We start from the raw sequence: 14,409 nt of genomic DNA, 5'->3' as shown, positions 1-14,409 counted from the left end.
ATCAAAAATCTTTGTGCCTCATGCACTTAAATATAAATTCCAGTAATGTAAGCTAAATTTTAAGCTATCAGGTTCATACCCTGCTTATTGAGATAAAACTCTCTTTACTAATAAAAAAAAAGAAGATAATTATTTAATTATAGTATTATCCTCTAATAATTTAATATGAATATGAATTGGATTATAACTTAATTTATTATCATTTACCCCTTTAATTTTAAACAAAACTAATAAATCGAGATCAGAAGCAGTGTATATATACACACGCATCGCGTGTCTTGCGACATTGCATATTTGTTAGCTGACATTATTTCACACCTTGAGAAAATATTTCTTTGTATTCCAGTGCAAGAACTGGATAAGTAATTGAAAATGCTTGGAAAATTTTATTTACCTACAGTACAATAGCTTTTCCATTTTTCCTGTTGGTAATTAGGGTCATTGTCATGGATAATGTGTGAGAGAAAACTGTAATAGGCAACGTCACCAGACAGGCCGCCTCAGCATTAGGTAACAATGAACACAGTCCCCTCCCCCTCCCACTACCGGCCAAAACACGTTACCCAAGAGGAAAACCTGCCTCAGCCAATCATTTTACGTTATGTTCAGCTAACAAATATTTAGTTCGCATTATTCCGGGTCTTCATTTTGAATATTTAATACCATTTCTTTTAAGTGATCATAGCTTAATGTTTAATGGAAAAGTATATTAGACGTATTTATACACGCAATGAATGTTTAAGCTGTTTCATTTATATAAATTAAGATTTTATGATGGTTGGACTGGTTGAGCCAAATTATTTTTATAATCTACATCCAAATTAACATTAACAAATTATAATTAACATCAATAGCAGCGATGATAATCAATGAAAAATTATAGTAACAGAGCAATTTGATATTTAAAAAGTGTAAAAAGATGATAATAAGAAAAACTTTACTTTCGTTTTAACGTTGCTCGTTAAAAATGTCTGGAAGGAATGATACTGGACTACTTAATTTTATAAATGTCGACGAAAAAAATGTCTATTTACAAAAAAAAAATTATGTTTGAGTAATTGTGAGGGCAAATCTAGTAGTAGCGCCCGTGGTCTATTGGTGGTGTTGCATACCAACAGAAACTACGCCCAATTTTAGCTTCCATTTCTCCTAAACCATGACGCGATCTCCAGGGAGACAGCTCATTCCTCAGGTGTACCAGGTTTCTAATTGTGTAAAACAGGTGAAACCCCGGGGATGATATACTTCTTTCCAGAAAATAATCCTAAACCAAAGCAAACACTCCTTTCCTGACGGAACCTATTTTGGTATCAAATCCTTTTTACAGTTAGTCTTTTATTGCCGTGGGAAAATTTTTACAACGCTGTATTTTTTTTTTGAGGCAATGTAGTTGGAATGTGGTAATGAAAACATTTGGAAAATGGAAACTCTATCCAGTTTTAAATATCATATGACATTTTAGTGTCTGTAGTACCTAGTATATACAATATATGTAGTGAGTTAGTCGTTTTGAAACATACAAATGGAAAGTCGTGACAATAAAAAATAATTATTTTGATTCACTCATAAACAGATTTTTCCGTTATTAATTAAATCTAAATATATTTCGGTCAAATGAAGTTTCATTAAATTCAGTTATGAATTTAATTATATATGCAACTTTTATGTTTTGTTTTTTTATTAAATGACCGCGAAATATTTATGGGACCTGCGACACACGGGCATGGACACCCATAAAGATAAAAACAGACAGTCTAAGGCTGTTTCTAGCAATAAGACCCTTCAAGGTTGAGCTATGGATACCGGACTTGACATACAAAAATAGCCTATACATTTTCTGACATGCGTAGATGAACCTTGGAAACAAGAGTTCCCCGACTTGCTAGGAAACCATTACTGAAGATTAATATGACATCTGATACCTTATTAGTCCGAACGGAACATACCACCCTCGATGTATTGTACGATGACTATAACACTATTTCATTTTTTCTTCCATGGAACTTCTATCATTATAATATATATTTTTTTTTTCAAATTTATAAAATACATTGTAGGTCTATTTACTGTACAAAAATAAAATAAAAAAAATATATATCCTTTATTCTGTTATTATTTTAGTCATTTTTTAAATATATTCATGATGTATACAATTTTTTATAGTTGTTAATTTATTCATCGTCAAGATATTGTAAAAAAAAGTATTAATTATTTTAATTTTTTCCTGAGGTCTAAACTAAAAACATTAATTAATGTTCCACAGCTGAAAAAAAATTAAGATCAATATAAAAACTTATACACTACGCGAAGTGCTTGCGTTTTAGAAGCTATTTCTTTCTTTAGAAAATAAATCAGTATTTTATACCAATTTAGTAGCATTGGGTCAGGTGCAGCAAAATTAATAAATAGCTAAATTTAATTAATAATTAAGATACCTATTAAATTATTATGTAAGATACCTTTTAACAAATATAAAAAAAATGATTTGTTTTTAATACAATATTATGGTTTTTGTTTTTTTTTAATCTCTCTTTTTAATATACATACCTACTAACTGTAAAAAAAGGAACAAAATTGAAATAACGGAGTTCTATTCATTTCAGTATGTAGCCTGTCATAAACGTTTTGAGAGCCAGAGATTTAGTTAGTACATTTGGAACATTCATTAAAAAAATTAAATAAATTTAAAGCTTTACTACAATTTTAAATATTTTGGTTAAATGCACTATGTACATTAACATTTATTTTATTTTCAAATACCTATATTTAATATAAATTTAAAAATAAAGGTGGAAGAAATAGGAACAAAATAAACGTAAGTAATGCTAATAAAGGTACCAAACCAAGTAGATAAGTATTCCTCTTTAATAATGTATTAAAACTATTGACAACTCCCGGAGAACCGTTGAAAAATTATCATGTATATTTCAGAAAAATTAAATAAATATAAAACCTTTCTACTATTGAGTAGTAGAATATATTGATAGTATTAGCGAAATCGGATTCATGAATTACAACATCTCCAAACTTTTATGGAATAGAAGGTAGACATTCAAAAAACAACTGGTGTGGTGCCACTCAAGCTCAGATATTTTCTTAGCTGTTTTGATAAAATAATATATTGAGAGATAACGTAACACCATTTGTGCAACTAAAAGGTTACTACGAAACCTTCTTTCAAAAGCTGACTATATTAGCAGTTAGTGGGAATAAGGAAAACAGGTGACATCTTGTGTCTCATGCAGGAGGACAAATCAAGGACACTTCGCTCTAAAACGAAATTTCTTTAAAGCAATATCAGTTTGAAACAATATCTTTAATGATTAGCTCTAGGAAATAAATTAACATAATGCTTAGACTTAGACGTTTAAATTAAACACTCTTGCTCATATGCTATTATAATTATAATTATAACTAACAATAATAGTAACCGTAATAACCAACACAATTGGTTTATAAATAAGTTTTCTATTTATATCTCACTATTTATAAAAAAAAACATGTTTTTTTCTAAAGTTTTTTGAAACTTTGTATAGGTGCAATTAATAAAATAACTCTAAAACGGTGAAAAATAAAATGTTTACAAATTGTTAAGTCATTTTTTGGGCCGTTTAGGCTGTAGTCCCATCTAAGTCCAACAAGAACCAACCAGAATCTGTCCGGGAAAAAAAACGACATTTTTTTAAAAATAACTAAGCAGTTATTTTAAGCATCAGCAGCAGGCTTGCTGATGTCCAATAGTTATGAAAATTTAGGCACCATCTTTTTTTTTTATCAAAGTTCATCTGTGATATATTCTGTCAAAGGTTTATAAATTTACTTCTCAACAAGTTTTTTTTTTTAGGAATTAAAATTCATAAAACTTCTTCAGTGTACTTTAAAATTAAAGTTTGTGAGGCAAATTAACATTGAGAATAAGATTTAGCTCCTATATTAATTTTCCAAAAGTGGATATATTGACTTTTGATAGAATCTCTTTTCATCTGTTCAAAATTTCAATTTCCAGGACCTAATTTTTCCTTTAATCTGGATACCCGGAAATCCGTTGGTACTTATATCGGCAAAACAGTCATGCTTTGTTTCAATAATTTTTTTCGTATTTTTTTTTTTTCAAAATTTTAAAACCTGAAAATCATTATCGAGCATTTTATTTTTTCTAACACCTGTTACAGAGGAAAAAGTCCCGGTAATAAAAAAATCTTGAAATATCGAGCCGTAATTGAAGTGATAAGATAAAAGTGAGTTGAATTCGGGAAACAAAATATTTCTTCTATAACCTTTGGTTTTGTTTATTGAGATTTTAATCATATACTATATTTGAACCTGACTGTCGATTTAGATCGAACCCTCAATTTTACTGGTCTACAAATATTACAAATTTAATTTTGCTTCAAGAGTAAAAAGAACTTTGCTACTTACTACTTTTTTTTATTTAACAATAAATAAAGTCGGATTAGAAAGTTAAGTAAAAAAAAAGTTATTGATTGGACACTTTCTTTTAGAGTGCACTTTTCATAATTTTTAGAAATCGAAGAAAAGCCTTCAATCTTTAATTGAATCCAAATTTTATAAGATGATTTAAAATTTTTGAAGTTAATGAGTTCTGTAATGAAATACGTTTTTATTAACTAAAATGTTCACTTTTAAAGTCAATTCCATTTCATTGTAGTTGGTTTTTTGGTTGAATACAAAATAGTACACAAGAATATGAAAATAAAATATTATTAATTGGAATTACTTTTTACAGACTGTGGGTCTGTCCATCCATGTTCCTATTGTCTGTCTGGATAAACATAGACCATCCTCTAGTAATTGATCCAGATATTGTTGATAGGAGGGGACAAAAAAAAAAAGGTTCTGCCCTGTTTGTTTAAGTTACTAGTGTTTTTTAGCCAATAAGTATAGGAACCCAATTGTTTAAGTTACTAGTGTTTTTTAGCCAATAAGTATAGGAGCCCAATTGTTTTAAGTAGAATCCAAAACATGGTCAACGACTTCTGTCAAGATAAAACTGCTATGAAAGTAGAGAAAATTCCACAGGGTCAAGTAGGGTTTGAACCCAAACATTTTAGATTTTAGTTTGGCAATAGAAAAAAGTAATTATAAATGTACCATATAATTCAAACTTTGATATAATATTGAATTGTATCAAAAATTTAAATTTTCTTTTTCGAAGGGACTATATTTAGCATTTATGGAATGAACTGTTCCCATAAATGCTTCAATTGTGTCAAAGGAAGTTAAAAATAGTTTCTGAATAAATTGATACAACCATCTGTAACATCCTTTTAATTTTAAGAAATGTGCATTTTAATGTTCGTTGAAATATCTTCCACTACTTGTCATTGACTTATAGATCGGTACGATTATGTGCAAATTTTAATATATCTGTTATCCATTCTTAACTATGTATTTTTAACATTAGGTTATCTTTTTTTCTTAAGTCTTAAATGCAGCATTATTCTTAAGCATGGAAACATTCTCTCAACTCTTTGAATCTTTGAAAAATTGTGTTTTTCATATGGATGTTTTTAGTCTATGTTTAGCTTGCAATTTATAGGTGTCATATTGCTGTTATTTCCTTTGTTTTTCTGGACATGGCAGCTCATTATAGATTTTAAAATTTGTATTGTACATTGAATATTTAAACAGAAATTTTGGCTATATCTGGCTCAGGAAAATGTAATAACTAGGAATTAAACTATGTGATAGCTCTTAGAAAAATATATATCAAATCATCACCAATGATATAGCATAGTAAAGAAAGTCAATTGGTTATAAATTAGATATTTTTTAACTAAATCTTTAGTTGACATTTAAAACACCCTTTCTTACATTTAATACCAAGATACTATTGAAATTCTTAAATTATTAATCTGGTATTTGTTATATTTCAATAACATTTTCCTTGTTCAATGAGATCTTTTCCTTATTTAAGGAAAACTCAGGAGAATCAATATAAAATAAGGAAATTAAGTTTATGGACAGTATTGATAGTATAACAAATAGGTTTTAACTTTGAACTATTTTATGTTAAATATCTTACAAATAATGTTAAATCCAACCAGGTTTAAAGTTTCTACTTATCTCCATTTGTTTTAACTTTTGATTGATACGATAAGTTAAAAACTTTTGAAAACCTAATTGTTATTAACATTGTCTATATTTCAGTTGATCACATTTTTTTTTTTTTATTAAACCATTATTTATTGCATTTAAATTAAAAATGGTTTATATTCTATTGCATCAAAAATCCGCACTTAGTATTTACATATAATATGTAAGAATATAAAGATTTTGAAATATTTTAATGCATTAATAGTTAATTGAATATAAACACAATTTATTTATTAGCAAATGACGCTGCTTTGCTTTGATAGGGGGATAACTCAAAAAAAAATTAATTATTTTGTATTAGACTACATTACAATATATATTACAAAGGTAGTACCTTAGACTGGGATTACTTTCATTTTAAAGGATCCCTCACAGACTGCCATATTCGTCATATTTTTTAACATTCCCTATTTATAAACACCCTGAAGTAAATGATTATGTTTGCAGAAAAAAAAATTTGTATTTTCTCCAATTTTTCAAACATCCATAAAAGAAATAATACGGAAAATAAAGTAATATGTGTTATTAAATTTCTTTTTAAGTTTTGAAAAAAAAGGTGTTATAATTTTTTTATTTTTTCACTTTATAAATATACCAAAATAAACTTATTGGGAACATTAAAGCTCAGTTAACATTTTTTTGTTGCAGTCATCAGAAACAGATATGAGTGATAAGTATTCCACTTATGAAGAGATGAAAGAAAAACTTCGAATGAGGCAAGATGAAATTTTTAAACTTCAAGCAGCTAATTCAGATGTAAGCTTTTTATTTAATTTATGTTTTTAAATAGTTTTGTAAAATAAAATAAAAAAATAATTTGTGTTGAGGTATTTTCAAAAGAAATAAAATTGGACCATCACTAAAAACTACTTTATTACACATCACATGTACCTAATGAACAAAAACATAACAGATCAGCAACCTTATCCCAGACACATCAAAAGTCAATAATGAATTATGCAAACTCAACTATTCTGTAACATATTTTAATTATTTTACTTTATTTTAACAGCTTACTCAAGTAAATAAAAGGTGGCATAGGTACAACAGTGATATGCAAATGTTTATAGAAAAATTACAAACAACTATTAGAGATCAACAAGAACAAATTAACAGGATATTATCTTCAGAAGAAAGAGTTCCTGTTACCAGGGTGAGTTATCTAAGTATTTATCTATATCATTGATAATGATGTCAATTGGATCTCATAAATCACTAGCACAGGAAAAAATTATTTAATTTTCTGTGGTTTTTAATGGAAAATATTCTCCTCATATCATATTTGTCTCAATGTTTTATGTAGGTCATTTTCCCAATAAATGTACTGATTGGATTTTTCATTATAGTCTGGCATGCCAAAACTGAATGTAAAAAAATAAACTTCTAGCCACTGAAATTTCTTCTAGTAACCATCATTTTAATCAGTTGTGAGATGCATAAATGAGTTTTTACTGTTTAATATTTTTTGCAATCCATAAAAATGACAACTTCATATTCAACTTTGATATTCATGAAATTAATATCAAAGTTGAACTATTTCTATTTCTTTTTCTTGGCCACATTGTTTCTATTTCTGTCAACAGTGTTTAAATACTAGTTTCAAAGCAGACGAAATCTCAACTTTATTTATCCATGACCCCTAAGTTATTTATTATTTAAAAGGTTCTAGGTATAAAATTTTCACTTAGTCTTGAAAGGATAAATAAGTGTCTACTACAGTAAAGATGAAGCAGTCCAGTACTATTTAGAAGTTACCCAATGATTGGGGTATCTGGTCGGTTTAGTGGTTAATATTTCTGAGTCTGAATCATAGATATAGAATCCCGAATCTCAAGACCACTAAGGATTTTTTCTGTAACGAATTCCATTCTGACATGTTTGAGTGATTATTATTAAAATAAAAAGGTAGTTTATTTTCAAGATATCAAAACTAACATACATGAAATTAAATAGGGCTGGTCTTCATAAGCTTCTATATTTTAACCAGAAATTTATAAGTTTAATTTAATTTTTACATAAATAAGAATTCCAACTTCTGTCTTTTTTTTCTATCCATTCTGTGTCCATTAGTTAGTAATCCATGAGTACTATTACAATACAAGAAATTAATTTTTTCTAATATTTATAGGAAACTGGTGAATGCACAAGAAAATCTTGTTCTGCTACAAGAGATGAAGTTAAAAAACTAAGAGAAAAAGTGAAGCATCTTGAGCTTCAAGTGAAATCACACAAGGAAGACTGGGAGGCAGAAAGGGCTGAAAAGAAATCAATTTCTGAAGCAAAGGATGAATTAGAAAGAAGGTTTTCTGCTGCTTTGCGGGATCTTTACTCAGCCAAGGTAGAATAATTATATTACAGTACAAATAATTTTTTAATTAAAATTGTTTTCGTTCTATCTTCTTTTCATTTTATTTTAATTTTAGTTAATTTTTTTAATCTTCAGTAGATTCTATCTATCCTATATTTCAAGAATGTCAATACTCTGTTAAAACTAATAGGTACTATCCTCTCGGGAAAATTCAATTGTGAGTGGAAATCCACATAAAGTTTGGTGAATAAATACTCAAAATATTGCTCGTTTTACTATTAAATATAAATTGTAAAGTAACCAGTATTATTAGTTTATCATAAATTTGAGATGTTTATGAACAGAATTTTGAGAAATATTGGCCACTAGTTTAAAATTAGTCTACACTTTAAGTACCTGCTCATTAATCATTTTATCTACTTAAATGTTTTTCCCAAATATGATCAGTATATATTCTTGTTATTTAAGAAATCTCGAGAAGAGGAAACAGAAGCATCTAGCAGTTGTCCAATGTGTAGAAGTTATCAAGTAACACCTAGTAACATAAGTGACCTCCAGACAGTCATACATTGTAATCATGTGAGTTTATTCATTATTAATTTTCTTTATGGGATATCCCATTTAAAATGGTCTAGCACATTCTGGCCTACAAATCAGATCCGTTATTGGCTCCCTAATCTGTTTCTGATCAGTAAGTAGTGATTAGTTGATGTCTCTCTGTGTATCTCCTATGGAGTTGATGTCTCTTCTACCCTAATAGCATCAGATAATATATAATGAAATATATGTCCTGAAAAAATGGAGATAACAATTAAAGAGATCAATATGGTAGCTGGACACCAAAAGCTGCTCTCCCAATATGCAAAATAAAAAATATAATGTGAGTCTGTCTGAAGTAGTTAATATGAATAAAATTAAGCAGTCTACTTACAATGAAATTTAAATATAAAGATTTAAATTTAAGCTTTTAGATTCAACTCGAATTAATTATTTAAAAAAATGGCAATTATAGTAAAAAAAATTATGTTTTAAAAGTTAGAATTTTTTGCCCTGATTAACAATTTTTTTTACTTACTTATAATTGGATATAAAAGTTAAAATCTCAAATGGTGTGCATTTGAGACCTCTCTGTTAGGTGTTGAATTATAAAATTTTTAACTGGTTCTCTTGAAGAGATATTCCAACTAGGAAATTTGCATTTTTTTTTTCTGCTGTAGTTAAATATTTTTTATACTTAGAGTTGAATCTAAATCCTGAAAAAATTGTAATGCAGTTAGCTGCCAAAGAGTCCTTAAATGTTCTGAATTTTCAAAATTTTAACTTGTCCCCTAACAGAGATATGGCAGCTGAAATATTAACTTTTTTAAAAACTCATTGGCAGAATCTACAAATTGAAATTTATAACTTTAATTTCAAATTGTTGACTGATATATGTAGGCTTAGTTGCACAAAAGAAACTGAGGCTGAGATATTATTCTTCTTTATGAAATTGCCCTGTGAAAATTGTATTTTGTTCATTTTTATTGATTGACTTTGGCAACACATTATATATAAACAGAAACATATTAGGTAGATAAAAAGGGATCTATTTTGTAGACCGGAATACAGAATACATTGAATGCTATACAATTTATTCGAAAGGCCTACGACGGTCTATTGCCAAATAATTTAGAAAACAGTACACATGTACAGACTCTAAAAATAACCAAAAAACTTGAAGTAAAATGGCCACCAATTGGAAATTGGATGAATTCGAAATTATCAAAATATCAATGAATGAAAGACAAAGTATACATTTTTTTCTTGTGTGGTTAAGCGAACATTTATTTTTTTTCTGGGTGGCTTATAATGGACTGACCCTTATAATAAAGTTTCTTAACTTATTTGATGACATAAAACTTTGTCAAAAAAAAATTGTTGAGGAAAAAAGTCAACATTTTTAACATGAATATTTTAATTAAGGAATTCAATTTTTGATTAACATGCAAAATAAAAAGTAAAAAAATCTATTACTTTGACTTTACTAGGCTTTCCTGACCTCGTTAAAAATACATCTTCTCCAAGTATTTACAATATTGAAATTTATTGCTAGTAATATACTTGAATTGATGTTTGACTATTCATAGTATTTACTATTATAAAAGTTTTGTGATAGAACAAATTTTAATCAATTATCTCTTTTTTCTTCAGATCCCTCAACTAGGATGCAGGCAGAGAGATGTTCTGTTTGGAAATGTTGTGTGTGATTCTAGCGATGACAGGGACACAGTTGTGACAGGGACTTCTACAATGGTGACTGGGACATCAGGAGTAGCAGCTTCACGTTCCCTTGGTACTCTGTCTGTCGGAATCAAATCATCTTCTTTCATACCAGTTGCCAGGTCACCTTCTGCACCTTCTACGACACATTCTGAAACTGAAGATGATATTAGCTGCCCTTCCTGCGATAAAGTTTTTTCATCAAGAGTTCATCTTGAATTTTTAGATCATTTTGAATCATGCCAGAGCCATAGAAACGGCCCAGACTAAGTAAGTTTGTTAAGATTTTTTTGTGTTTAAACTGCTTTCAATGTAGCAATATGCATATTGCAATAGCAATTCAATGCATCTTTATTGCAATAAGCAATATACTTGGAGACTACTGGAGAAAAATAAGATACATACCATTTGTTTTTTTAATATAAGTAACAACAGTTTGTGACAGATTTTCAGATAGCAGTCACAGAGGTAAAGCCAAAACAGAAAAAAACAACTAAAATCACTTTTGAATTATATGCCTTAAATGTAAATTATAGATGTTTCAAAAGCAAAATTTATTTTCCTTAATATTTCTTAAAATGTTATTCCTTGTTTTTCCCTTGTAGTTTTCATTTTTTTGTTTTTCCACTTTCATTTCAATCAGAGAAAAGGGATTCAATTACTTACCTTGTGGTTAAAGAATAATTATGGGAATGACTTGGTGTTCAAGAAAATATCCTGGCTTAAATGTCTTATTCAACATTTTTAATCTTCTGAAGTTATCGTCCCTTTATGAGACTTGTCAGAGCTATAAAAAATAATAATAAACTCTTATCTTGGCTATTTAAAAGTAATTATAAAGTATCATTTTTTATTGTTATAAAGGGTGAAATAGAATTTTTCACACTTCAGTTTTGTTTGAAGTATTAATGAAACAATTAAATCACTGTTCCAAACATAAATGAGGAAAATATAACCTTGTGATGAAGCTATACTGCTCAAATTTTTTTTATTATTATTACATTAAACTACTCATTGTGAATTGTCCAACTATATTTTTATGGGTTTCATATAAAAAAAATATATATAAATTATCTATCCATCTTCTTACTTTACATTACATTAAATTGTTTCTTATACCATAGGTATTACTCTGTAAATTACAACAATAATCTGACTTCCTGTATTATTTCCCAATGCAATGATATGAATATCTCAATAACCTAGGAAATTTATGCTAGGTTGTACACTTTATAACCAGAGCCTAGATTTTTATGCGCTAAAAACCCTCATAATATGCCATCAATAAAAGTTGTAAAATTTGCAACAATCAAATCTCCAATTATTCAACAAGGCACCTAAAACATTAAAATACACAACTATATACAGATAAAAAGTTCTGAACTAAGTATTAAAAAAAAAGAGAGATTGAAAATTAAACAAAAACAATTATAAATATTGCTTAATATGAAACTAGTATATTTTTCCAATTCCTGTTTCCTATCAAACTGTTCAATAGATATAAGAACTGAAAAATACATTGGATTCAATATTTTTTTATACATCTTTGCTTAATCAAACTTTCAAAATCAACAATTTTAAATTTTAATGAAAAAAATTTCAAAAGTTTTCAAACTTATTTTTATAACAGCAAGTGCTCCCATGTCTAAGAAGAGACACAGTAACATGTTGTACTGTTTAGTCATAAGTAAGAACTTAAATGCTAACAACTTTGAAGTAGGTCCACAATTGCCTTGCTAATATTTTTTGTTTTTTTTATCTCAAAGAAAATTATAACAAATAAATGGCAAGTGAACTGAAATAATATTTGTCTTTGATAAACTTCTATCTTTGGTATTAGAGAAGTGTCTTTTGTATGTTTCAACTTTATTCTCAGTCCACAACCATTGTACATATCTATAAAGTAAATAGATTACACTAAAATTAGGTTTTTATTATCTTGAAATAAATGAATTATTTTTACATATTTACGTTTTTTTTTTCTTTCAGGTTTCTAGTTTTGACATCGGTTAATTAATACTTATTGCAGTACAGAAAGAATAATCTGCTACCTTCTAACTTAATATTCAGTCGGAGGTTGATTTTCTAACCAAGAGATTGATGTAAAAAAGGAAGCATTCATTTACTTTCATTAATAACAGTTGAAATAACAGTATTTATGATATTTATTTCCTGTTATTTTATTATTATTACTATTTGAGCTACAATCCAGACCATATGTGTATTTTGTATTTCAAATAATTTTTCCACATTCATATATTTTATTTATGTATTTTTTCTTTGTTCAATAATGGAAATTCTGTATTTATTCATATTTCGGCTTTTTCTTCTATGTATTTCTGCTAGTTAAAAATGATAATAAAATTAAATGGTTAATGAAATGATTGTTAAAATTAATTATAAGTATAAAGTGGTATTACAACCTATAAGTTGTAATTTATAATGCGAAAATGGATTATAACTTATTTAGAAATTGATGTTTAAATGAATAAATAATGTCCAATTATCTAAATAATCTGTATCCTACCTATTCCCTGTTATCATTTGCTATTAAACATTATTTTTGCTTATAATTAAGTTGCACATTAGAGCTTTGCAGTGATTATAAGTGACGAGGCTTTGTTGGAAAATAAACTTCCAGTACATAGGAACCTTGATTGGATGGTTAATTTCCTAAGTGAGATTGAGAGAGTTAGTACTAACTTGGTTTTTAGTTAGGAAAATATAATAGTCAAAATCATTACGAATTAATTGAATTATAATGTTTTATTTTTTTGTTAAAACATAATTTTTCTTTTAGCTGTGTGTTTGATAGTGAACATTTTTTAAACTGTGTTATAGTTATTATTAGGATCACATTCACTGCTCATAAGATTAATTTATTATAAACCTATTTCCATACATTACATTATATATATTGATGGAAGAGTGTGACATTAACATAACTTAGGATTATTAACCACAAAAAAAATACTGGTTGGTTAACAAATAAGTACTTTTAGAATTAAAACTTGGCTAATTATGAATACAATAGGCAACTAAATAATGATCAATACAATTAATATTATATTATCCATATTTAATTACTGTCTTCAAATAAATTGCATTCAATAGCACAATAAAAATGTGTTTAATGAAGAATTGTAAATAAACCTTTAATGGATAATTGTAAATAAACATTTAATGGAGAATCGTAAATAAACATGAGATAAATTAAAGAAAATAAAAAAAACATGAATTTTCTTACATTTGCATTTAATTAAAAAATCAATGATTTAAATTGGGTAGAACCTCTGTTTACCTATAAAAACCTCACTATGATGATGTATGTTCTATATAAGGTTTCTGTTGTAATCGTATGAAATTTGTTGCCATTCTTTGTACAATACTGCTTTCAAGTTGCTGATATTCTGAGGCTGGTATAGTGAGTCTTTAGAAACATGCTCAATCAAAATGTACCATAAGTGCTCCATCAGATTAAGTACCATTCAATTATCTCAATTTCATTCTCCTTTAAAAAATTTCATAGTGATTCCGGCTTGGCTGTCTGTGTATGGGCATTCAGTATGATAAAACTTGCTTTTAGGCAATAGCTACTAAAGCAACAACCTAAGGTCACAATATCTCATTTAACTTCAAAATGTCATAGATCCATTTCTTCAGATCACTGAATAGCAATCCCTCCCCAAAGCATCATCCAGCAAGGTTCACTACCTTCATTAGGT

At 27.8% G+C, this 14,409-nt stretch overlaps 1 protein-coding gene across 2 annotated transcripts; it reads left to right on the top strand.

The window, feature by feature from the left end:
* Positions 1-6,765: 6,765 nt before the first annotated feature.
* On the top strand, positions 6,766-13,190 carry LOC106688595 (TNFAIP3-interacting protein 2; the record flags this gene model as incomplete). 2 transcript variants are annotated; one of them, XM_067047064.1, is given in 6 exon segments in its annotated part: positions 6,766-6,873; positions 7,130-7,270; positions 8,246-8,455; positions 8,894-9,004; positions 10,616-10,954; positions 12,674-13,190. In XM_067047064.1, coding segments are annotated over 5 exon segments (909 nt in total), but the record flags the coding sequence as incomplete, so codon positions are not given.
* Positions 13,191-14,409: the final 1,219 nt, after the last annotated feature.

Source organism: Halyomorpha halys, unplaced genomic scaffold (assembly GCF_000696795.3).
Source record: "Halyomorpha halys isolate HHAL.00 unplaced genomic scaffold, Hhal_1.1 Scaffold1157.1, whole genome shotgun sequence".
NCBI lineage: Eukaryota > Metazoa > Arthropoda > Insecta > Hemiptera > Pentatomidae > Halyomorpha > Halyomorpha halys.
Note: the sequence above shows the minus strand (reverse complement) of the source record. Positions and strands in the feature narration are given on the sequence as shown.